At 39.2% G+C, this 24,129-nt stretch overlaps 2 protein-coding genes and 1 long non-coding RNA gene across 3 annotated transcripts; 2 read left to right on the top strand and 1 right to left on the bottom strand.

The window, feature by feature from the left end:
• Positions 1-212: 212 nt before the first annotated feature.
• Positions 213-7,477, top strand: MARVELD2 (MARVEL domain containing 2). The gene is made up of 6 exons (XM_033084586.1): positions 213-1,295; positions 3,501-3,533; positions 4,612-4,748; positions 5,553-5,724; positions 6,138-6,188; positions 7,114-7,477. The coding sequence occupies exons 1-6, from the start codon at positions 213-215 to the stop codon at positions 7,228-7,230; spliced, it is 1,593 nt and encodes a 530-aa protein (XP_032940477.1). The 3' UTR covers positions 7,231-7,477.
• Positions 7,478-9,014: 1,537 nt separating this feature from the next.
• On the bottom strand, positions 9,015-11,513 carry LOC117010418. Its single transcript, XR_004420657.1, has 2 exons — positions 11,432-11,513; positions 9,015-9,411 (listed from the first exon to the last, which is right to left on the bottom strand). It is a non-coding gene; the product is annotated as an uncharacterized LOC117010418 (long non-coding RNA).
• Positions 11,514-11,826: 313 nt separating this feature from the next.
• LOC117010417 (general transcription factor IIH subunit 2) lies at positions 11,827-23,192 on the top strand. The gene is made up of 15 exons (XM_033084867.2): positions 11,827-12,145; positions 12,241-12,318; positions 13,274-13,310; positions 13,910-13,996; positions 14,778-14,828; positions 15,218-15,272; positions 16,041-16,146; positions 17,101-17,191; positions 17,360-17,447; positions 18,010-18,117; positions 19,281-19,344; positions 20,213-20,316; positions 21,931-22,033; positions 22,319-22,358; positions 22,776-23,192. Exons 1-15 carry the CDS (start codon positions 12,090-12,092, stop codon positions 22,893-22,895), a joined length of 1,188 nt encoding a protein of 395 aa, XP_032940758.1. The 5' UTR covers positions 11,827-12,089; the 3' UTR covers positions 22,896-23,192.
• Positions 23,193-24,129: the final 937 nt, after the last annotated feature.

Raw genomic sequence — 24,129 nt, 5'->3', positions numbered from 1 at the left:
CCCGCCTCCCCGGGCGAAGGCCGTGGGGCCGCCGCAGGTGAGGCCGCCGGGGCGCCGCAGGTGTTGGGCGGCTGCTCCCGGGCCAGTGGGCGCTCTCCGCCCGACTCGTCCTTCTCCGGCGCCGGCTGCCCTTGGGAGCCCGCGGCAGCTCCCTCCCGTCGGGTGAGCCGAACGGGGCTGGGGAGCGCCCGGGGCCGCGCTGAGCGCCGGCCATGTCGCGGAGCTCGCAGGGCGGGCGGCCCGGCAGGTCCCCGCTGCCCCGCGGGGCCAGCCCCGGCTCCGCCACCGCCTCGCTGCCGCCGCCGCCCCCGCTGCCCCTGCAGCCCCCCTTCGGCCCCGGCGGGGCCAGCCCGGGCCCCAGCGGGCTGGCAGAGCTGAAGCCGGTTCGGCGCTTCATTCCGGACTCGTGGAAGAACTTCTTTAAAGGGAGACGCCACCCCGGCTCCAGCTGGGATAGCACGGCCTCCGACATCAGGTACATCTCGGACGGGGTCGAGTGCTCGCCGCCTGCCTCTCCCGCCCCGCTGCAGCCCGGGACCAAGGCGCTGCTTGGCTCCTACACGGACCCATTCGGGGGCTCGGGCGGGAGCTACAACTCTCGGAAGGAGGCCGAGGCCATGCTGCCCTCCGGAGACCCCCTGGGCTCGCTGGAGCGGCGCGCCGGCACTGGGCAGACGTACAGCGAGCGGGTGGAGGAGTACCACCAGCGCTACGCCTACATGAAGTCCTGGGCAGGGCTGCTCAGGATCCTCGGCGTGGCCGAGCTGCTGCTGGGCGCCGCCGTCTTCGCCTGTGTCACCGCCTACGTGCACAAGGACAACGAGTGGTACAACATGTTCGGGTACTCGCAGCCCTACGGGTACGGGGCGGGCAGCGCCTATGGGGGATACTCCTACAGCGGGCCAAAAACGCCCTTCGTCCTGGTGGTGGCGGGAATGGCTTGGATCGTCACCATAGTGCTGCTCGTGCTGGGCATGTCCATGTACTACCGAACTATCCTCCTCGATTCCAACTGGTGGCCTCTGACCGAGTTTGGGATCAATGTGGCCTTGTTCTTCCTGTACATGTCGGCTGCCATAGTGTACGTAAACGATACCAACCGAGGTGGGCTCTGCTATTACCAGTTGTTCAAGACGCCGATAAATGCGGCTTTTTGCCGTGTGGAGGGCGGTCAGACTGCAGCAATCATCTTTTTGTTTGTCACGGTGATCATGTATCTCATTAGTGCGTTGGTTTCCCTAAAGTTGTGGAGGCACGAAGCGGCCAGGAGGCACCGAGAATTAATGGAACAGGAGGTAAGTCATTAGTTATCGTTTTCTGTCTACCGGGTACCACATGATGGGGAGGGAGCAGCTGTAAGATCTCGACATGGTGTAGACAGAGTCTAATCAAATGTCTTCTCTATAGCAGATCTGTAGCCTTGAGATTGAATTTTAACCAGTCTCACAGTATTAGAAACCGCCAAATGAAAAGCGTTTTTAAGGTGTCAGATCCAAAGTCTTTGACACTTTTTTTTTTTTTTTTAATGTTTATAATTCACCTTGGGTAAGGACCTGGCTCTCTTCTTGAGTCAGCTGATTAACTACTTCCTAGTGTGTATTTTCCAAACAAAGGAGGAACTGAACAATGTTCATCTGTTCAGCAGGGTTAGGTGGCTTAAAGCCACCTAGCATTTATTTGAAAACCGTGCATTCCGCACATCAAGTGCTAGTGTGAAAATACCTAAGAATGTGAAATACTTATTTTTACTTTGCAGGCAAAACTCCAAGCAACTTCTTTATACCTTTTCAGCTTTCCTCACAATAGTTATCAGCAAATATTAGTAGTAACAGCCTTGGCTAGATTTTGATGTCTCAGATTTCAGTCAGCCGCATCTTTTTCATGTGAAATATTTTGCCTGACGGTTGGACTTGCCCATCCTAGAAGCATTCAGTGTTTGCCTGGTTAATGATAAACTATAACAGCAGAGATTGAACTCTGAAGAGTAATTCGTGTAAAACTTCCTTCACTTGAAAACATCACCGAAAAACCCTTTAAAAATGAGTAAGACTTAATATAGAATGAAAATTAATGCATGTGAAATGTACATAAACCTAACTGAAGGAGGGGTCAGCCTTTTAAGTGATTTTAGAATGAGAGAGTTTAAAGTTGCATTTCCTCTGCTCTGTGACTGCAGTCTTATTTGCAGCATTTTCATTTAATACTGGTTTCCAGTTCACCATCTTCCATAAAATTGAAACTTTTCTTTTGAAAGCTGATTATGATTCTTCAGTTAAAGTTTTTTAACCAACTGGTAGTATGTCCTCCAAAAATGAGGTGATTGCCAGAGTTACACACAAGGTGTTCATTCTTCCCTGTTATTATCCATGTTCTTTTAGCCCAGTTACACAACATTTCTAAAGGGAATACTCTAATAATAGAAGTTATACTCTGGAGAGTGCTGTGCAAAACAGCTGCAGGTTGAGTTACTGGTTAGTGCACTGTTGTGTGTACTAGGCAATGAATTAGGTTCAGAGTGTTATCGAGTTAACTAACTCTGTGGGCTGGAATGTGAAATAATAATAAAGGAGCTTGAGAAGTGGATGGAGTATTTCCTGCAAGCTGTTTCTTACAGCTGTGCTGTGGGAAATCCTGTTGTTCTGGGGTTTGGGTGGTTGTTTTCCTTAAACAACAAGTCTTTAAACTAGTGGATCTGAAAATATTCCTTATGGTAAATTTCATCATACCTAAATAAAAATGTAATTTTCTGTACAGTATTGTAAGAGCCAGACAGAGAGATGGAGACTTCAGACGGCTCTTAAGATGCTGTTTATTGCATAGACATGGTTCCAGTAGTTGTGGGTCATGGGTGAGCCTGTAGCTGATGGCTATAGGCAAGCTGTGTGTCTTGAAGCTCTGTTCTATTCATGTTACAAAGCATTATATTTTTTCTTTGTTGTCCATCTTATTACATGACAACCAATTAATACTTTTAATATTACCTATAGCCTATCATTACTACTAACATTACCATATTCATGTTATTATTTTCTAATTACTGAAAGTCAGTATGTTACAATTTAAGCTAAAAGTCGTTTTTTAGTTTTCTTGCAGTGAAAAATTCTGGAATCTTTCTTCTACTTGCAACATTAATGTTCTTGTTGTGAAAATCTTTTTGCTTGGTAAAAACATCTTTTGTTTGAAGTAAATTTATTTTTTGTTCAAAGTCATAAAAGCCCCTTCCAACTCACTTGCTCTTTACCTTTTTAGCTACCCAGTAAGATTGGCTCAACAATTCTTTTTGTCTATATCAAAACTTACTATAATTTATATTCCTTCTTCCGATTCTACATTCAAAGATCTTTCTGTTATACATACATATTTGTGAAACTTTCCTTTCAAATCCTTATCCTTCCCAACACAGTATGATTTTGAAAACATTTAAATTTTAGGAGTCTGTGCTTATGCATACTATACAAATAAAATTTAGTTCTTTCTTTTTTTCTTTTTTTTTGTGATAGATGAAAACACAATCCTCTTTTCCAGAAAAGAAGGTAGGAAATGGGAATTTATTTTTCTGTTTACTGAAATTCTAAATGGTTATTCTTTCCCTGTGACTATTTTTAATTATTTGTTTGCTTATTTGACCCCAAAAGATTAGGTTTAGTTTTTTGAGTTAGTATGGACAGCAGTCTCCTGCCTAGAAGATTCAAAAGGAGTTTGTAAAGAACTTACTTCTAGATAGGCTAGGTTGTAAAATCTATAAAATTGTAAAATAGCAGATGCGGTGGCTACCTCTCCGTGTGCTCTTACCCTTTTCTATGAGGTGACAAGTTCTCATGACAGAGTTTGGCAGACATGACTAAAACAGCAGGTCGTCTGATGCCTGACAGGTTTGAGACTCTCTTTCTTCCTGGCTGTGTGCTTAATTTGCAGGAGAGCCAGTGGAAGCACAGTGTAGGTGCCCTGAGAGTTGAGCTTTTTTCTTGGTCTCTGAGACTGCTCCAAAGACCCCCTTTCCAGTTCTAAAGCATCAGCAATGTTAGTGTTTCAGCCACACAAAGTGTCATTGCATACACTGCAAAGATTGCGTAGGGTTTCCAGAGAAGTTATGATGTATTAATTCCAGTCTTAAATGTCTCCTGTTAGACATTGTGAATTTTCTACCACTGTTTTCTCTGTTAATTCAGTACTGGATCAGGATCCTTTTGTTTGTGTTTTAACAAGATTCCACATGTTTTTATTTCTGGATCAAGGGGTGAATTGTGCAATAGGACACAAGGAGAAAAGGGAGCTCCCAAGAAATGAACTATTCCAATTTATTTACAAATTAAATGAATACAGCAGGAAACTTCCTTATACTATTTCTTTAAGACATGAAAACAAATCTTTCCAAACTTCCAGAAGTATTTATCTGTACTGCTGTTAGGACAAAATGAAGAAAAATGCTGTGTGAGAAGCATTACTGTAAATCATTAAACTGATGTTCTAATTACAATAAGAGTTGTAAGAAATATCTGTGATTTGCTTCTACTGCTGGTTAATACACATCTCCATCTTAAAGTTGCGTATTTTGTGATACTTACATAAAACTGATTTAATTAAGAACAAATTCTTTCTCTTTTAAAACAGTATGAAGGTGATGACAGACCAAGGGAAGAAGTCAGTTACAGGCAGCTCAAATCACTGGAAAGAAAACCAGAGCTACTTAATGGTCATATACCTGCAGGCCACATTCCTAAACCTATAGTGATGCCAGACTACCTAGCGTAAGTGACTTGATTTTGATGGACCAACTTAGTGGATGATAATTGAAAAATGCATTTCTCCTATATATATTTGTGGTTTCTCTCCCATGCACGTGCTATGGGAACTTGTAATTGTGTAGTTAAAAAGTAAAGAGGATGGGGCTGGTATCAGAGGCATAAGAATAGTAACTATAAATAAGGAGTCTTCATTACAAAAACAAACCCACACAAACCTCAAATGTTGAAGCATGTCATAATCAAGCAAGTACATTAACTGCCAAAGGAACAGAAGACTACTATATAGATATTAGAGGAAAAAACTAAAATATGTGAGATATTGCCTTTTTAGGGCCTGAAAATTGACTTGTCTTGTAGTTTCTAAGTGCTGAATTTGTGACATGGTCCCTTTTAAAGGGTAGGGCTTTCCAAGTCTGATATAATAAATTAACTTCTATACTATTTGCTATGGGCACAAATAGAAACAAGGGAGGTTTCACCTGAATAGTATGAAAATATTTTTTTCTGTGAGGGTTTCCCAGAGAGACTGAGTCTCCATGCTCGGAGATATCAAAAGCTGTCTGGACACAGTCCTGGTCTAAGTGTTCCTGATTGTGCAGGAGGTTAGATCAGATAACCTCCAGACGTCTCTTACAACGTCAACTATACTGTGATTCTCTGATTTCAATGCTTTACAGATGTACAAATTTCAGCAGGTTATGAGATTAGCAAAAAATACAGAAATGCACTGGTGAGGTGAAGGAAGTTCTATCTCTAAAGTAAGTTGTTAGTAAGTTGTATCTCTAAAACGAATTTTTTTTTTTTCAGGAAATACCCTGTAATTCAAACAAATGAAATGAGAGACCGATACAAAGCGGTGTTCAATGATCAGTTTGCTGAGTATAAAGAGCTGTCTATGGAAGTTCATGCTGTATTAAAAAAGTTTGATGAGCTGGATGCATTGCTGAAACAGCTTCCACACCATCCTGAAAACATATATGTAAGTACCAGTGAAACAGGCTCATGGAAGATAGTTGTATTAGGTGGCATTAGGCAGTTTCTGACTGTCTTCAGCTAGGGCACAATGTTTTCTAATGCTGGCTGTGACCTGATGTGAGAGGAATTTCCCTGTATGTTACATCATCTCTGGGCATTAATTAGAGATCCCAAGTTCCAGTTGAGATGTGTAAGTGGTTTTCTGGTGGTTTTGTTTCTTTGTTTCACACTAGTACCTTTTGAGTTGTAGTGAGTCACAGTTGATGTATTTTTATTATTTCTCAAATGCAAGATTTACATCTAAAATGTTATAACCACAAAGTATTGATCAAATAGGAATTCAGATTATTATTTTGTAGAATTTACATTAATATTTGGAGCACACTCAAAGTTTAAAAACCTGTGGTTTCTTATTAGGAACAGGAAAGGATATCAAAAGTTCTGCAAGAATACAGGAAGAAGAAAAACGTAAGTGTTTTTAGATATACATTGCTGTTGAATCTAATGACTTGCAAACAGAGTGTAAAGAGCCAATACTTCTAACACTAGGCAGATTTCAGTACCTCAGGATACCTGTAGTGCTTTGTGTATTTTGTCTTCTAAAACTTCGGCAAAGTTAGGACACAGCCCATACGTTCACGCCAACATGCATTTTTGAGAATAATGAATCCAGTAGGCACATGTGGGAAAAAAACCCAAACCACAACCTCAAACAAAGAGTTGAGCATTTTCATCTTCTGAGAGTATGCTTCATCTCCTAGCATTCTGCACTCAGAAGGTTAGTTCGGTTATATTCACTGACTGACACAGCCAATGGTTAAAAACAGAAAACAGTCTTACCATTGAAAAGAAGTTTTGCATTTTTTGAGGCATAAAATTTAGATACTCTCAGAAAGTAATTTTCAGTGTAATCCAGGAGGTTTCTCTGTAATTTTTAAATGCAGGCAGCAAATACATATCTGTGTCCCATTAAAAACACTGGACGTTACAAATACAATTTTTTTTCTTCATGGAGTTCAGAGTTTGTGTCCGTCTTAATTACCGTCATTGTTTTTTGGGAGGAGGGGAAGGATTTATTGAACATACAACTAATATATGTATAAAATCTAAATTATAAAATTAAGTAGTAGGACATCACTTATATTTGCAGATTTTTGTTTTAAAACAGCTCTATTAACTCAGTAACTACAGCATATAAAGGCAGAAGATCTTCTTCTGGCCTTTCATGAGGGAAGGGGAAACAGGAAATAAGAAAGGGCCAGGGGAAAAGTGTGATTTTTGGAGAATATTTACATACTGTCCTTTTAGTCAAGAACATATTTGGTGATAGACTATGCTTGGAAGAGTCTAAAAGCCCAATATATTAATGTAAAGCTTTTTGTATTTTTGGCAGGATCCTGCATTTCTGGAGAAAAAGGAGCGTTGTGAATATCTGAAGAATAAGCTTTCTCACATCAAACAACGAATTCAGGACTATGATAAAGTTATGAATTGGAATGTAGAAACTTAGCAATGCCTTCACTTCATGGATACTATTTTCTGTTTTTAAAATTGATATTTTAAAATATTTTAACCTATTTATTCATTCTTTGAACAGTACATTTATGGGGATTACTTAATCATGGTCATATGTTTGGATGTTGTTCATTACTGATAGGTTTTGTATGCAGATCCAATTGTAACTGAAGTTATAAGTTAGGAAACCTCTGCTAATATTTTGCTTTCATTAGTGCAAATCCTAACCTCTTAAACATGAATACTTTGCAAATGAAGTATTTTCAAATAAACTTGCAAAGCCTACCAGAGAAAGTAGTTTCCAAATACCTTGTGGAAACTTTGCACAGAAATGCTGTTAATGATTTTGGATTTACTTCTATCTGACATCTTAATGATATCAGAAAGAACTGAGAAGTTCTTTCTGTGTGGGGTTTTATGCACTGCCTAATTGTATTGAATAATTTGGGCAATTCAGAAGCTAGTTTAATAAGAATTTTTTCATTGTATTTCCAAATACTGTACATTATACCAGAAATCATCTTGAATTTTGCCCAACAAGAGAGGAAAAATAGCTTCTTATTTAAGCAGCTGGGGGACGGGAGGGGGACATGGGTTTGGTTTTTGTATTGCCCTCTTCAGAGATGATGCAACAAATCTGTACTTGGCCTTAAAGAAATAGAGGTACATAATGAAACATATTAATGTTCCATTAGCGTTGCTGTAGGTCAGTGTGTTCTGCCTACCTTCTGGATCATGCTGTTAGGGTACAGGTGTTTAAGGGTTTCACTCTTCTTCATCAAGCAACAGGACTTTTTGTCTATGCAGCAGCTGTTAGTGAACTTGGCATTCAGAGAGTAAGTACAGCAAAATGAATTCTCATTCAAAGTATAAATTGCTAGTATCCTCTTTAAGGCCAGGTAAAATGTATTAAAAGACATACTTTCCAGAGCATATTTGCATAAATTCTATATATATTTTTATATTTTCTGGGGATATTATGCTGGGGATAGGTTTGTATGTGCAAGTATTTTCATAAGCCAGGAAATTTTCTCTTTCTATCCTTTTTCATATCTTTATTTACTTTACTAACTTTTTTTTTACTTACTAAAATTGTTCGAAACAGTGATAGTTTTTGTACAATTTTCTACTACTGTAATTTGTCAGTTCTGAAATATGTTTTTAATATTAAAAAACCCCCATCAGTGTAGCCATATTACTTTATTGTTTCTAAAGACATTTTGTTTGAAAAAGGTGCTCTGGTTACAGTTATTGCAAATTTTTGTTAGTGATTTGGTTTTTCTCTTTGAAAGAAAATTTTTTAACTTCTGCCTTAATTTGAAGGAACAACATCAGGAAAGCAATTTTCAGTTCAGTATGGTCATGGTAGTACTACCTCTGCGCTTCACTGCTGGAAAATGTATGAACGTACCTCATTCTGACCATTGTAGCTCTTCTGATTTTTCAGTCCTTATCATTAACACTGCAATCCTGATGGCCACCTTCATATTTGTAAAATTGACATTCCAGTTTTATCAGCCACTTAATTCCAAGAGCTTTAGTGGATGTAGTAAATAGCACAAGATGCCATGGGAGCACTGAGAGAATCTGAAAATGTAGCCCCTCTTCTTCGTTTCAAAGCCCCAGTCTCATCTGCCTGGATAGTGCCTCAGTATTTTCATCATTCTGAGAACAGGTGATAGCCAGTGCTATGCCTTGTCCTCTCTCTTTCAGTGCCTTTCTCTCTGGTTCTGGTTTGTATTAATTTCAAAGGAGAAAACCTCTCTTCCTTATAAAGGAGATGAGCCAATTTTTTATACTTGTTGTGCTGAATACTCATTAAATTGTTCTTTGTATGAGAAGTACTTGTCCAAATATCCACAATCTAAATAAATGACCTCTCACTGTACAACCAGGTTTCTTGGTTTTTCTCAGTGAGAGCTCTGGGCATTGCATTGATAACAGAAGAAGATCAGTTTGAGGATCAACTGGTGTTATAAAGTGCAAACAATAACATGACTGATGTTTGGAAGATTCACAGTCTGCACACTTAATAGGTCTTCTTTCTGTAGGACAGTGAGACCCAGCTCTGTGCTCCTTTTGACAGCGGTCTGAGTTTCAGTCTTCGAGAAACTGGCTCCTGGTCCCTCATACAGTGTCTGCATAGCCTGTGGAGAACCATGGTGCTGCTTCTTTCCTGCAAAGTTTCCAACAAACAGATTGGGAAAAGGGAGTGCCATATCTGTGCCTGGAATAAGGGGATCAAGTGGCAACATCTGTATGTGGATTCTTGTGTTTCCCAGCAGGATGGATTTCACAGGTGTGGTCAAATAGATTTTCCTAATGTTGGGAAGAGAAGCTGGGAGAGAAACACTCCCTTCTGTCCACCTTTTGGGTTCCAGACAGAATTGATGTAGGGCACAACAGAAGTCAGCTACCATCCTAAGGTACTGCAGGCCATCTTAAAGCTGCAGCAACGTGCTGCAACCATTACAGTAAATTATTTGCCCAGTCCTGTGTCTGTTACAGGCCTCAGGGCTGCTAAAGCACTTCTGGTGTGTACAGTCTGTGCGCTGGTTTTGCTCTAACCTACCAATGGACGACTGAAAATGGTCTTGTCTACAATACTACAGACATGCTGGAGAAAAACCGTTAGTCTAAGATTAGTCTAACATGTTCATCTCTCACAGAAATTGAGATTAATGACAGACTTAATGGCCGGAAGCTAAAGCAACTTGGAGCAAGGCAGAAATTAGGAGGAAAGTGACAGGAAAATCCCTCAATCTGAGTTAGATAAGAACTATGAAGAAAGTGGCCTCTTGATACTCTTGAAGACTAGAAGGCATACTCCAGACAAAACTGAAGTTTTTAGATGACTATCACCTCAATCGCTCTGCACAGTCCATCTACGCTCAGCTCTGAATCTACACTTTTGCATGAATGTGTAAACAATGTGCTGTGTGATCTCATCCATGTGACTGGGTTTTTGAAGAAAGTCGTTAACACATGAAATCACCAAGGAGTATTGGAATATTGGGCTTGCTTTTAGTTACAGCCTGTCCTCAAACACTGAGTGTATATAAGAAGTTTTATCCCTTCAGTCTTCCTCTTAGAAAATGCTTGCCTGGCTCTTCAGATCTACAAATCAAGACACTCAAGATTCTTACCATTTCTGCAAACACAGTTTCTAAACTGGATTTGTGGTGTTCCTTCTTGTCTTTGTGAACAGTTGTATATCCTAGATCAAAGCAACTGTGGCAAGATTGGCATACTGTTTACTAAACCATACTTTTTTTTCAGACCAGATAAAGCAGTGACTAACAAATACCCAAAATTTTGACTTGTGCAATAGCCTGACTAGCTTTTCTGACAGCATGTTGACTACAAATGTCATGGCAATGAAAAACCTAATTGCTTTGAAATTGTCAAAGGAGGTATCCAGTATGTTATTTATTAATTTCAAAATAAAGCACTTGTACAATCAAGTTTTACAAAATTACTTTATATCCTGTGTTCCAGTCCAACACTGAAATTCTCAGTCTTGAGAATAAAAAATACACCTGTTCTGAAAGAAGTCTCATTTCTCACTTCTTTTATTTAAACTGCTAGCATATAAGACATATAAGACATATAAGACATGTCATTGCAGTGTTCCATCGACTGGGCTTTTTCCTTCTAAAGAAAAGTTGGTGTATGTTCTGATGGGAGTTGTTCAAACTACAACTATTTCAGTTCCAAGAAGCAAATCCTGACTTTTCAAGGAATTCCTCTTTTCCTGTCTTCAGATTGCTATTCTTCAAAAAAGTTACTTGTGTTTCCCAGCTAATTAATTTCTCCTCTCTTTCCGTTATAATTATACATTGCTCCTGATAAATGTAAGAAGCTGAAGGGTACAGAAGGTTCAGTTTTGCCCCACCCCTGTTTCAAGAATTGTTACTACTGTTTACATGTTTTCTTCCTCGTGTATTGTCTTACTTGGATCCTTAGAAACGGATGTTCGGTAACTTTCCTGTAATTCAGGAGGTGAAGCCCAGTCTTGGCATACTTCCACTGTATCCAGTAAAGTTTTAATCGCTCTGCAGAGCAATCAGCAATTAGCTCAGCTAGCTCTGAGCTAATCCTCACTGTGGTGCTTATGAAATGGAAGCTCTTGGTGACTTGAATACTCAGAATTATTTTAGATAGATGGAGAACATAATTACTTAGCATCAAAATACCTTAAACTTTTTGCTTTTCCTGGCAGGATGATAGATGGCTGCCTTCGTTAACCGGCGTATGAGCATAATCATGTGTTAAAATCCAGTGCTTTTTCCAGGGCTCCTGCGTTCTTCAGTTAATTACTGAGATTGCTTCGGATAATTGCCCAAGTGCCACCGAGACCCGGACAGTGCCATGAGCCTGGCTGTGCCCGGGGGGAGACACAAGCGAGGGCGCTCCTCATGGAGCCGTGCCTCCGTGAGACGTCTTCCCGAGGCGCTCGCCCTCTCCATGACCGCCCTTCGGAGGACTTTGATGATGTGGTGGAAAACACAGCGGAACCTTCCCGGAACGATCTGTCGGCGGCCCGGGCGGCGGCCGGGGCGGTTTGGCGGCGCACCGAGGCGGAAGGGGGCGTGCGCCAGCGTGTCCCGGACGGCGGGGCCTGCTATTCTACTCAGCTTTCCCTGGCCCCTCGGCTGCCCTTAGCCCCCCTCGGCCCTTCTCACCTCCCTCAGTCTCTCTGGGCTCTTCTCAGACCTCCACTCACGCCGGTGTTCTTCCCGCAGTCCTCCTCGTCAGCCCTGAACCCTCTCAGCTCCCCTGATATTCCCTCAGCGCCCCGCATCTCCCTTGGTCACCGCTCAGCCCCTCACAGCCCCCTCGGCCCCCGCGGAGATGGAAGACGAACCCGAGCGGACCAAGCGCTGGGAAGGAGGCTACGAAAGAACATGGTGTGTTCTACCCCGCCCTTCACCTTTCTCTTCTTCCTGGCGAAAGAGGAGGGAAAATCTCTCTGCCCATTGTTTTAACTGTCTGTTTCCCGTAGGGAAATTCTCAAGGAAGACGAATCCGGGTCGTTGAAAGCAACCATCGAGGACATTCTCTTCAAGGCAAAGAGGAAAAGGTATTAGGTGTGGCCACGAGCCTGCTAACAGCACTGACTTACTTGGTCGGATATAAGGACTTGACCATCCTGAAACTGGGTCGTGTGAGATGAATTAACCATAAGGCATGCCTGCAGGATGTTTTTGTGTCCTTTTTCCTTCATAGGAGCAGGTGCATGCCAGAAAAAATGGTGAAAAATTATTTTTTATCTTTAAACACTGAACGTATACAGGCTATGTATACCCTATGTGTGCAAGCTACAGGTCTTGATCTGATGTAACTGTACAGACCATTGCAGTTTAAATCTGCACAGCTTAGGGGAATCTTGCATCAGAGATTTGTATATTAAAAAATCAGCAATTGGAAAACAGGATAGTTTGGGTTGGGAAAGGGACCTTAAAGATCATCTCGCTCCAACCTGCTGTAAACAGGGTCACCTTTCATGGGACCAGATTGGTCAGAGCTCCATCCAACCTGACCTAGAACTTACCCAGGGATGTGGCATCCCCACCTTCTCTGGGCAGCCTGCTCCAGTGCCTCACTACCCTCATGGTGAAAACATGTTTATCTCTCATCTAAATCAACCGTCTTTTAGTTAAAAACAGTGCCCCTTTTCCTGTCACAACAGAATCTAGCTTCTGGTATCGTGGCTACAGATTTCTGTTTCAAATTTCAGAAAAATTGGTAGAAAAACCCCTAAGTTTTGCATTATTTCAAGTTAAGTTAGAACTTAATTTGTCAAATTTGGATAAAGTTTTAAAGCTTCATTAAACCTGTTAGTAAGACATAGTACTTATTTTCTGAGAGTTGTAAAATCTGTGATTGAACTGTGGGGTTTTTCAGTGTGAGTAAGTGTCTGCAGTTTGTTGCTTCTACATTTTTGCTAGAAGTCTAGAATTGGATTTGTTTGGACTTTTGTTTTAGGAGCCATTCACTCATTTGAATTTGACTTAAATCCTTCTGTGTTTTGTTAGACTCTATGAACACCATGGACAAGTTCGGCTTGGAATGGTATGTTAATACCTTAACCTTCTTCTGTCCTTAGTCCAAAACTACTGGGCTAGAGGTGTTATTCTGGATCTGAAAAACACTTCTGCTGAATTAGCATGCTTCATACCAAACCTTGTGGTTTCCACTGTTTTTTATTATTTTTAAACATTCTTTGTTGTCAGTGTGGATGAAAAGCATGGCTGTTCAGGGTTTGACATGCGGGGTGTTTTTGGCAGCAGCAGTCAGACCACACGTGCCTGCAGTGTTGATTTCTCTTCATGTGAAAAATGGACTTAATGGAAATAGATTGTAAATAACCAGATTGCTTTGTACAACACCGAGCTCTTCAGATGAAGACATTAATGTTCAAACTATGCATGTTTTGTAGTTTATCATGAGAGTCATGAGAGGAGAACTGTGTATTTTTCAAGAGAGTTTTTGGTTTTTTAAGAAAAAAGTGGAAGAATGCATTACTTTTCAGTTGTGTTAGTTGCACCTCTCAAATCTATTGAATTTTCCCTGCTAGAGGGAGGAAGTAGAGGCTTTTTTAAGTAAATGGAATAGTGAATTCATTTCTGTATATATTCTATGAGTGATTTTCACATATGGTGGAAATGCAGATGCGTCACCTTTACGTGGTTATTGATGGATCAAGAACAATGGAGGACCAAGACTTAAAACCGAACAGACTTACTTGCACTCTGAAGGTATTCCTGCACTCAAAAGTTTTTTCTTACTGAGCCACCGTTTCTCTATAAACCGGTTGCATTTTGCATTTCAAAGAATTGCAGTCTCCTGTATGTGCATAGCCTCGTCTCTCATTCCTATATTTGTCTCCTTGCTTCTGTTGCTAATCTGTCACTTTCCTGTTTTTTGAATAGTAAAATCTGTGTGGCGTTATTTTGCCTTGCACATGTACTTCTTTACAGTGAAAACACTTTGTCTGAGCATATTATGGGAAGACACATTTGGAAACTATGTGGAAATTAAGTGTTGCTCATAATAAGGGGACAGTATGTTACACATCTAGATTTGGAATATATTTTTTCTTACAGTTGGGTTTTTTAATGAATTCTTATTTAAAAGGATGATAGATGAGAGTTTAACTGGGTTGCTGTTTCTGATTGTGGAGGCTTGCACTGTGTTCATCGTGTTCTGTATGGTCTTCTCCAACAATACTAAAACGTGAAATCCTAGATTTTAGTGGTTTAGTGGTTTTTGGTATATTGAAAACCTCCATTTGAACCAACAGGAATCTAGAATATCAACGCAGGACATGAATAAAATAAGGGGGTGTAGTTTCTGAAATCTGTGTTTCATTGATTGCATGGGACGAAGGGGAAGGGATAGGGTGAAAGAAGAATGAAAAGAAAAGGCACATTCATGTTACCCAATGCTTTGATTTGCTTTTTAGTGATATTAGATGTTTTGCATCTACTTAATGCATATGTAATCAAAATATAATTAGTTTTTAACTTTTTCTTATAGTTACTGGAATATTTTGTTGAAGAGTACTTTGACCAGAATCCTATTAGTCAGGTATGTACAACAATGCAAGAAACAAATAACAGAAAACTTGGTTATAACACTACACAGTAAACTATTTTCAATTTATGTGTACCTTCCCATCCTTTATTCATCAGTCTAGTCTGCTAGACCGTTTCTGCCTGCTTCTACCAGGCATTTAGAATTTTAGGAGATTTCTTTTTGGAGACCTTTTGGCAGTAGTAATGAAAATACAGGAGTATTGTAAACGGATGCATCGTGTTTGTGCTGCTGTTGTTACACTTGATATAAAACTTGGCTAGACTTACATGGTTAAGCAATTCTGGTCCATTAAAATGTAAAAAAATGTGTGATAAAATTCTAAGTAAACTCATTGTAAAACTTCCTAACAAAAGTTTTCTCTTTTTTTTCCCGTTTTTCAGATTGGCTTAATTGTAACCAAGAGTAAAAGAGCAGAAAAAATGACAGAACTCTCAGGTAGGGAAGTGGTATTCTTTTATTAAATTGCAGATGTTTTTGTCCTTTTCATTGGTGTTATAAGTTCTGCCTGGTACACTACTGAAAATAAAGTTATGTAATCATAATTAGTTTTAATTTGAAAGAATTTAGTGCAAGTTGTCTGAAGCCATCATCTGCATTTTTATCTGCTTTGATCCAGAATTGTGATTGTGTATGCTTGTTTGCAATCAAGTCTCAACCAGAATGCAATTCAGATGTGTTCTGTTCCCCCACAGTTAATTTTCTACCCTGTTTGTTAATTTTGTGTGTCATGGCTTCTATGTTTTTTGTGAGATTTGATCAGATGTTAAGAAGTCAAGGTTTGTTTGGTTCCTGCCTGCTGTTATGGCAGTCTCTGTGGCTTCAGCAGGTTTCATTGAGGAAACTGAGGATCTAGGAACCATACTTTGGGAATAACAGAGGAAACAAAACTATTTTTCATTTGTGAGACACATCGCACTTATGTTGAGTGCTTAATGATATCTAACTGTGATTTTATTCTTTTTGGCTTCTAAACTTTCTAGCATCTGAGTGCCTGTAGAGTAAGTCTGTTTTACCGTTTTCTGCATTCTGATCAAAATACCAATTTCTAAGGAAAAACATAGACCCTTTCCACTTTGAAACCAGTTCCTGTTGTTGTAAAAGTACACTTCATTATTTACACAGTTTAAATATTTCTTTAAACTTTCTTTAAAGTTTTTCAACTTGTTGTATCAGTTAAATTGGTTGCATTTTTTTCACTTACAGGAAACTCAAAAAAGCATATAACTGCTCTGAAGAAAGCAGTGGATATGAACTGTAGTGGAGAGCCTTCTCTATATAATTCCCTAAATTTGGCCATGCAGACTTTAAAGTTAGTATATACGTGGAGTTTTTTGTGTTCTTTGTGATTGTGACACTTTTCAGAGACTGGGAGAGAATTTTTTCTAAGTAGTATCTTGCATCATGCTAACTTGAGTCTTTAAAAGGTGACTGTCTCCTCTTAAATCATTAAATCGTTAAGTTAAATACTTTAGCAGTGCAGGAGTTTATTTTCTACCACTAGATGCCTATATTTATGTGTTTCTTTTAGAAATGTGACTTGAAAACCAAGTTGATGATGATATGTAGATACTGTGATGAAAGACACTGCAATTCTTTTTTACTGTGGGGCTGAGGTATGAGAGAGGACAGAATTAAGGGCCAATAATGTAAGAGAACAGGAAAAGGAACAGCATTGTGTCACAATAATCTTGTGAGAGTTTTGGCATACTTTAGAAAGATTAATTTTCAGGTATGATAGATTCAGAACACTTGCTGTGTGAGGTATTGAGATGTATCCCAGTTTGTGGAAGACTGAATGAAGAATTACAGCTAAAGACACTGACTGAACAAAGCTGTTAATCAGTGTCGTGAAAAGCTATTTAATTACTAGCAGGAAGAGAGTTTTCAGCTAAGAACTAGAAGTAATTAAAAGTAATGGATTTGCACTGAAAAACCGATAAGAGCTTTTTAAGACATCAGGATGACTTACTACAGTGTGCTAGTTTGAAGACGAATTTTACCTGTGAGTATGGTTAAGGTACAAATTATTCATTACAGTAAATAATCAGGTAACAGTTAAATACTGTATTTTAGATATTGGAAAGGTTTGGCTTTTGGAAGGTGAAAATTTGGTGTTCAGACAAGGATCTTACACAATTTGTAGAGGACTTCATGTCATGTCATGTCATGTCATCTTCTGACTTCAATGCATTAAGGTCCTTGGAGATGTTATCATACAAATAGCTTAGTGTGCAAAAGTAAATTAACTGTGTGCTTTCCTTAGGCACATGCCAGGACATACAAGCAGAGAGGTTTTGGTAGTCCTCAGCAGTCTGACGACATGTGATCCAGCCAACATCTATGATCTAATTAAGGTACAGAACTGAAGTTTGACTACTGCATTGAAGTGATCCAAGCTTCTGGAGGAAAAACAGGCATTTGCAGTGTCATCACCAATTAATTTTCATTTAAGACTTTAAACCTTTTTACTATTTCTTGTTCTGCACATGAATTTGAGTATACTTTTTTTTCTCTATTTTAAGTGTTTAAAAGCAGTAAAGATCAGAGTGTCTGTCATCGGCCTAAGTGCTGAAGTTCGAGTTTGTACAGTACTTGCCCGAGAAACTGGTGGTATGTATCTGAAGTTCAGTAGTTATATTAATAAGACAGGTTTAAAATAAAAATCAAGTACGTAATTTGTTATACATTTATTACTGCATTTTGATATTTTTAAGGAGAAGTATTCTCCGTTGTGCTGGCAGAAAATTAAAGAGTTACCCGAATCTATAAAACATACAGTAGTAAATGAAATCATTATCAGCTGGTAGCAGCAGCTCTAGAGAGAAGAAATACCTATGTTTTCAAACCTTTTGGTCCACATATAAAGCTATGTGATGTGGAACTTCATCAATGTAACATGTTAATATCCATTGCTACAGTGGTAACTCTTATGGTATCGTTACTGCAGTGTAATTTTGGAGAAAAAGCTCTGTGCCTTCCTATCGAATTTAACATTCTGTTATTACTAGTTTTAAAACTTGTCATTTACTGTAGCATTAACAGGGCTGGTTTTTAGCAACAGGTATGGATAAATTGTGTTTTCTACCTAAGTTTTTTTCTGTCATTTGGAGTATATGTTTGTATTCTTTTTGGCTCATAATCTGACAGTAAGGCATTTCTTTGTTTGTGACAGGAACATACCACGTTATTTTAGATGAAAGTCATTATAAGGAACTGTTGATGCACCATGTTAGTCCTCCACCTGCCAGTTCAACTTCTGAGTGCTCCCTCATTCGAATGGGTAGGATATGGTTTTGTCAAACTCCTAGCACAAGATTTGCTTTGTCTTTTCCTTTGTTTGCCTCTTCTGTGTTACAAATAGTAAGAAGCGTAATAAAGACACAGTGCAGGTTTTTTTGTTTTAACTTTTATTTTGCTAGATAAGTATTAGTTTTCTTGATGTTATTTCTGCGAAGTAGTCAGCTTTTAAATAAAGCTTATTAAGTAAGACAAATTACTAAATAGAATATGGAAACAACAAAGAGGAATGATATTGATGGCACAGTAACTGTTAAAAAATTATTACTTAGAAATGAAGAATGAAAAACTATTTTATTTCTCCCTCTGCTTTTTTACTTGCAGAAGGCAACTGTTACAACTGTTAATTGATACGAGAGCCATAGGTAGTACACACTTACTAGCAGCTTCCTGGAGTGTTCTTTCAACAAGTAGATTAGGTACCTTTTCTTTTCCTGATGTGTTTCTCAATAAATTTAAGCTTGGAGTTAAACCAGAATAGGAGCTCTGATGCTACAAAGTAGAGCATTGAGTTGTCACTTTCATACACTCTTTTCATAGATAAGAATGTATGTATTCTTATGTCTAGATATAGATAATGAAAAGGTTTACTTTTCGTAGGTAAAGCCTGAGCAGCAGTTGGAGAAACCAACTTTTCACCTGTCATGATCTGTAAAAAATAAGTTATAGAAAGAAAGAAAGATATCAGTCTCCAAGAAGTCCTGTAGTCTCGTCTGTCATATATTGCACTTGGAAGGTGAACATAGGCTAAATGGATTCATATGAAAATATTTCCCCCTTCATTAGAAACTATTGTTTAGGTGTATATTTGTGTGCTGCCCATTCTGCTTTCCTACCATTTCACATATTTTTCTTTTTAACTGTTCATGAAAAATGGGGCTCCAGTGCACTTCAGTTAACACAAAGTCTATGACAAAGACATTTTTTCAGCTGGGGGGAAGTAAAGTCAGGGAGGTGTGGATGTAGGTAGAGATGTTCGGGAAGAATTTGATACCTAGCAAGAGTGTATCAGTTCGCCTGTAATGACAAATGGGAAAGAGATGGACCTGAATGTCTAGAATTATCTTTGGACTTCTTCACTGAAGTAAGAAAGTGACACATTATTGCATGTTTAAAATTATTACTGTGGGATGTTTTTCTCTTCAGGTTTTCCTCAGCATACTGTCGCTTCTCTATCTGATCAAGATGCAAAGCCCTCCTTTAGCATGGCGTAAGTAGCATTGATTAGAATTCAATGAGCTGATAAGAATTCAATATTAATTAGTCATATTTAGCAAATCTGCAGTGAAAATCAGAAGTGAAAGTATTGCAAAATAATATGAAAAACAGAGTGAGCTGTATCTTATGACTTCCCAGTAGACATTTTATTTCCATTGGTAGCTCCAGTATGTGTCCATAGTTACCTCTCTTAAATATGTGTTTTAAAATTTGCATTTAGGTGGTTTTTTTTGGTAGTAAATGGTACTTACTTCTGTTACACAGTGATTGGGACACACTGGTGCTACAATGTATTAATTACGTGAAGTTCTTGATTTAATTAATACTATCATTATAAAAGATAATTATGAGGATGAAAGGGTATTATCTGACTAAAGTACTTATTGTATTTCTTAACATGACTTTAAAGGGAAGTTTAAAACAGAGGCCTCATTTGATGACTGTACCTGTGCCTTTCTCAATGAAAAGAATCACTGTTTTCCAGGATGATAGGGGTGTCTGAATTTCTGAATGAAACGATGTGTAGCAGCATGTGCTATTTGGAAGAATAGGTACTACATACATCTTAAAGGCATTTTAGAATATTTTTGTGTCTAAAAAGAAATAAGTATGGAGTTATTGTTCCTATCTTTATTTTTAAAGATTGGCTTCTTAATATGGAAATATTTGGTCTTTGTTTCCTGTGGGAAAACGCAGTCACTGATATCTCACCATGTTGATTGCTTCCTGATACACATTAATCCATTACATGCAATCTAGTGAAACTTTTAACATTATTTGATGTGAAAACAATATTATTTGTAGTTATATATTAGCATGGTGTTATTTCTTAAGTACTGAATTGTTTCTTTCTACTTTAGGCAATTGGAGAATAACAGTGACCCAGGTCTTACACTGGGTGGGTATTTTTGTCCTCAGTGCAGAGCCAAATACTGTGAGCTTCCTGTGGAATGCAAAATCTGTGGTAAGTAGCAAAAAAAGGTGAGCAGGTGAATCAGGAGTTCATAGTGAGAGAGTTAAGGGGTAGAAAAATACAACTGTGCTTGGTAAGTGAAAGCCAGCTCTCCTTTGAGTTCTGCATTTCTGTGACGTGGGATGTTAGCTTGCTACAAGTGTTTCTCAGGACTATACCTGTAACAGTAAACTGTATCATATTCCTTGGTATAAGGAATATACCTAAGGCAAAGTGGGGAAGAGACATGATGCACATGGGAATGGTAACTTCTCAGGAATTCTCATTTAACTAAACACACACATGTTTCAGAGTCCTCAGTGCAAGGCCATGAAAACAGAGTGCTTTGGAGTAAGAGGACAGAAGTAATCTCACCTCCAGGAGTGTGTGGATGAAGGATTTCCAAGTTGAACCCAAGGGCAGGCTGTGTAGTGACACATGACAGGCTATGGAGTTGTAAACAGAAGCCCTTTGGTCTTGCAAATGTTAATGGACTGTGCAACCAATAGTGCTGCCCTCCATTAGTCTTAGTGAGGGTGGGAGGGAGGGTTAGCATGGTGTCTAATATTAGTATTTTGAGGGAGTGCTGTTCTGGCTTCTTCAGGCATGTGACTGAAACACGATAGATATTAGCAGGGTGCGTGTATTTGGTAAGAGGATAAAATAATTATAGTTTTGAGTCACTTAATTCTAGTTTAATTTCAAATTTTTCCTACCAGCATGAGTTTTGTTCTAGCAAGGTAGTAGTGTAACTGGAGAAATCCTGTGTATCTGCAGTGGATTCTCCACAGTTGCAGTTCAGACATTTACACTACATCTAAGTGTGTGATGGAGATGTTTGTGCCAGCCCATGCCCCAGCTAACCTTGTTCCCATGGTCTAACCCCAGCTGGTGACTCACCCACACACTCCCCACTGCTGAGATGGAGGAGAGAATCAGAAAAGTACAAGTGAGAAAACTCAGGCGTGGCATTAAAGGCAATTGAATAGTTACAGCAAAAGCTGTGCATGCAAACTAAGCAAAGTACAGTAATTTCACGATTACAAGCCGTACCATTTTAACCCAAGACATGGAGTAAGAAGCAGAAAGGTCCTTGATTATGTATAGGCACTGCTCAGCAGTAAAGAAAACATTCCTGCCTTGTCAACCTGTTTCCAGCATAGATCTAAAACACAGCCACATACTAGTTAGTGTCACAAAAATTAACTGTTTTAAAACCATCAGACCTATGTTAGCTGGAATAGGGCTGTCCATGGTTTTGGCAGTGTATAGTAGAGCTTTGTAACAGAGCATAATTTTAACTGGTGGTGTGATACAGCAGAACCATCATTGCTAAAAGGAGCTCCTAATTTCACCACTGTGTGTTGTAAATCTATTTCTAAAGGCTGAGTTAAACCTTTTCAGTAGAAATTTGAACAATTTGCTTGTTCTTTGTATTTGGATTTAAAACGGGACAGGATTAAAGGTTTGGCTAATGGAACAAGTAATTTTACTTTTCAAAATTCTTTAAAGCTCTCAACCACTGTGTAATTAAAAATATTCTTTTTCCTTTTTACTTTAATTGATACAAGAAGGCTTTTCCGTAAATCCTACCTTGTAACAATATTGATGTCTTTTTATTTGCAGGTCTTACATTAGTGTCTGCACCTCACCTGGCTCGGTCTTACCATCACTTGTTTCCTTTAGATGTCTTTCAGGAAGTTCCACTGGAAGAATACAAGGGGGAACGGTATGCAAATCTTATTTGTGATAATGAGTGGATCCTGTGACTTTTTTGTCACAAAAGTAAGAATAGCTGGCAAGAATAGCTTCTTTGCTGCTGGAGATCTTGATTGTTTGGGTGGTGTGGGGCACCTCTGGCATTAAGAAATACTAGCTTCCATGGTCTGTGAGTTCAGTTGAATACCTGAAATAATTGCCAGAAATTGTTCTTATGTATGCTATCTTTTTTTCAACACTGATTTACACATTCCTGACTTTTTTTTCCAGTTAAAATGTACAATTTTTCTTTTAGGCATTGTCAAGGCTGCCAGGGAGAAATAAAAGATCAGAATGTAAGTATGTTGAATGGCATTGTAATTTGCATTGAGGGTTTTGAGAAATACAGATGATCCTTTAGCATTATGTTCTAAAGACAAGAAAAATACATGTGAAAGTTAATGGCATGATTCTGTATTAAACAGTCACATTTTCTAAGCTGCAAAGTCTTTTGAAGTTTGGGAAGAGATTTCCTGGGAAGCTGCATTTAAAAGCTTGAGCTCTCAGTCATTCGGAAGCATTAACAGTGACCTAAGCTCAATCCTGTGGCTATATTTGCTGTCAGAAACTTTAATTCACTTGAGTTTCTGTGATGCTAGCAGTATAGGCTGTTTTACATTCTCTTGATGACATAACTGTTGCCCTACTGTAGTGCTATGATGATGATAATTTTTGCTAATTTGACTTGTCTTTCTATCCCTCCCTATCCACAGGTGTACATATGCAAAGTATGTCAGAATGCATTCTGTGTGGAATGTGATTTGTTTGTTCATGATTCGCTGCACTGCTGTCCTGGCTGTATTCACGAGCACCCTGCCCCTGTATCTGTATAATCTCATGTATTTTATTAAAATTGCTGTATCTTTGTCAATCTTGCATGAATCTAATTTGTTTATTCAGCCATCGCTTTAACTGACATATCTCTGAACAAGAAGATGATTACAGAGGGATGAACAGTGGAGTAGGTGCAAACTTTAATGTTTTAATGGTTTTATTACTGTTAATATATACTTGAATTATCTGTATCTATTTTTTATTCTTGTCTAAAGAGCTGTTGCTTTTTCCAGCTATTATTATAATGATGTGTATATTTGTAAATGTGAAAGTTATTAAACTGTTTTTTATGTTAATGTGATGGTTAATCTTGGTGTCCTTACTTGTTCAAAAAGAAGCCCTGAAAAGACATTTTACACATCTGTTGTTGAAACTGCACCCTATTGCCTGCCCCCCAAATACCTTGCAGAGCTGGCCTGGGATGCTGTTTCATGTAGAACATAAGATATTAAAGGCTCTTCTCCCAGGGTTGGTATTCTGCTTTATTCTTAGGCTTCCATGTGGTCAGAGCGAGAGATGGGGATAAAGAGAGAGCGTCCACACGTGGGCTCAGGGTTTTTCTATGGGTCAGGAAAGGGGAGGGGTCAGCCTTGGCCTCTGGCCAATCCCACCGCAGGGGCCAGTCCACCGGTCCTGCAGGGGTCACAGGGCTAAAGGGACATACCATCCCCAAAACAGTAGGGTATTGGGTTACAACATCTCACCCTTTTTTTGTTTGAAAGAAGAGAGAAAGGTATTAGGTTGTTAAAAGGAAAACAAACATTTTAAAACATGTTAAAAGTCTCTGAGTCTGCCGGAAGGTCATCTTCTGTGTCAGTTCTCTCTCCTCTCCGGCGGCGTCTTCTTTTCGAAGCAACTGCGACTTGCTTCTCTTCCTCTTCAGCTGGAGCTGGCTGTTTAGAGACATAAGGCTTCACCCATTTCTGGGGAATCCACCGAGGGCCTGAGGGAGTGGATACGCATGCATAACCACGTCCCCAGGTAACAAGCTCATAGGGACCTTTGGTTTCCCAGGTTTCTGGATCCCTAATCAAAACTGGTGGATGCTCAGACAGCTTGAACTGTTTGCCACTGTTAAAATGACGAACCACAGGAGGATTCATGTTTTCAAATGAACAGTTTAAGAAATTGATAGTGAACAAGGCTTTGCACAGCTTCTGCTGTGGAGACATCCACACAGTTGAATTGCTCTGTCTAGCCAGAACATGCTTGAGCGTCTGATGTGCACGCTCA

The sequence above is a fragment of the Catharus ustulatus genome, chromosome Z (assembly GCF_009819885.2).
Source record: "Catharus ustulatus isolate bCatUst1 chromosome Z, bCatUst1.pri.v2, whole genome shotgun sequence".
In the NCBI taxonomy this organism is placed as follows: Eukaryota; Metazoa; Chordata; class Aves; order Passeriformes; family Turdidae; genus Catharus; species Catharus ustulatus.
This window is presented reverse-complemented; position numbering and strand designations above follow the sequence as displayed.

Bases quoted from the DNA above. Each gene is read 5' to 3' on its own strand.
- MARVELD2 (XM_033084586.1), top strand. From the start codon at position 213: ATGTCGCGGAGCTCGCAGGGCGGGCGGCCCGGCAGGTCCCCGCTGCCC. The intron at 4,749-5,552 runs GTAAGTGACTTG...TTTTTTTTTCAG, and splicing joins GTGATGCCAGACTACCTAGC to GAAATACCCTGTAATTCAAA. The intron at 6,189-7,113 runs GTAAGTGTTTTT...TATTTTTGGCAG, and splicing joins AATACAGGAAGAAGAAAAAC to GATCCTGCATTTCTGGAGAA.
- LOC117010417 (XM_033084867.2), top strand. From the start codon at position 12,090: ATGGAAGACGAACCCGAGCGGACCAAGCGCTGGGAAGGAGGCTACGAA. The intron at 13,997-14,777 runs GTATTCCTGCAC...TTTTTCTTATAG, and splicing joins GACTTACTTGCACTCTGAAG to TTACTGGAATATTTTGTTGA. The intron at 14,829-15,217 runs GTATGTACAACA...CCCGTTTTTCAG, and splicing joins ACCAGAATCCTATTAGTCAG to ATTGGCTTAATTGTAACCAA.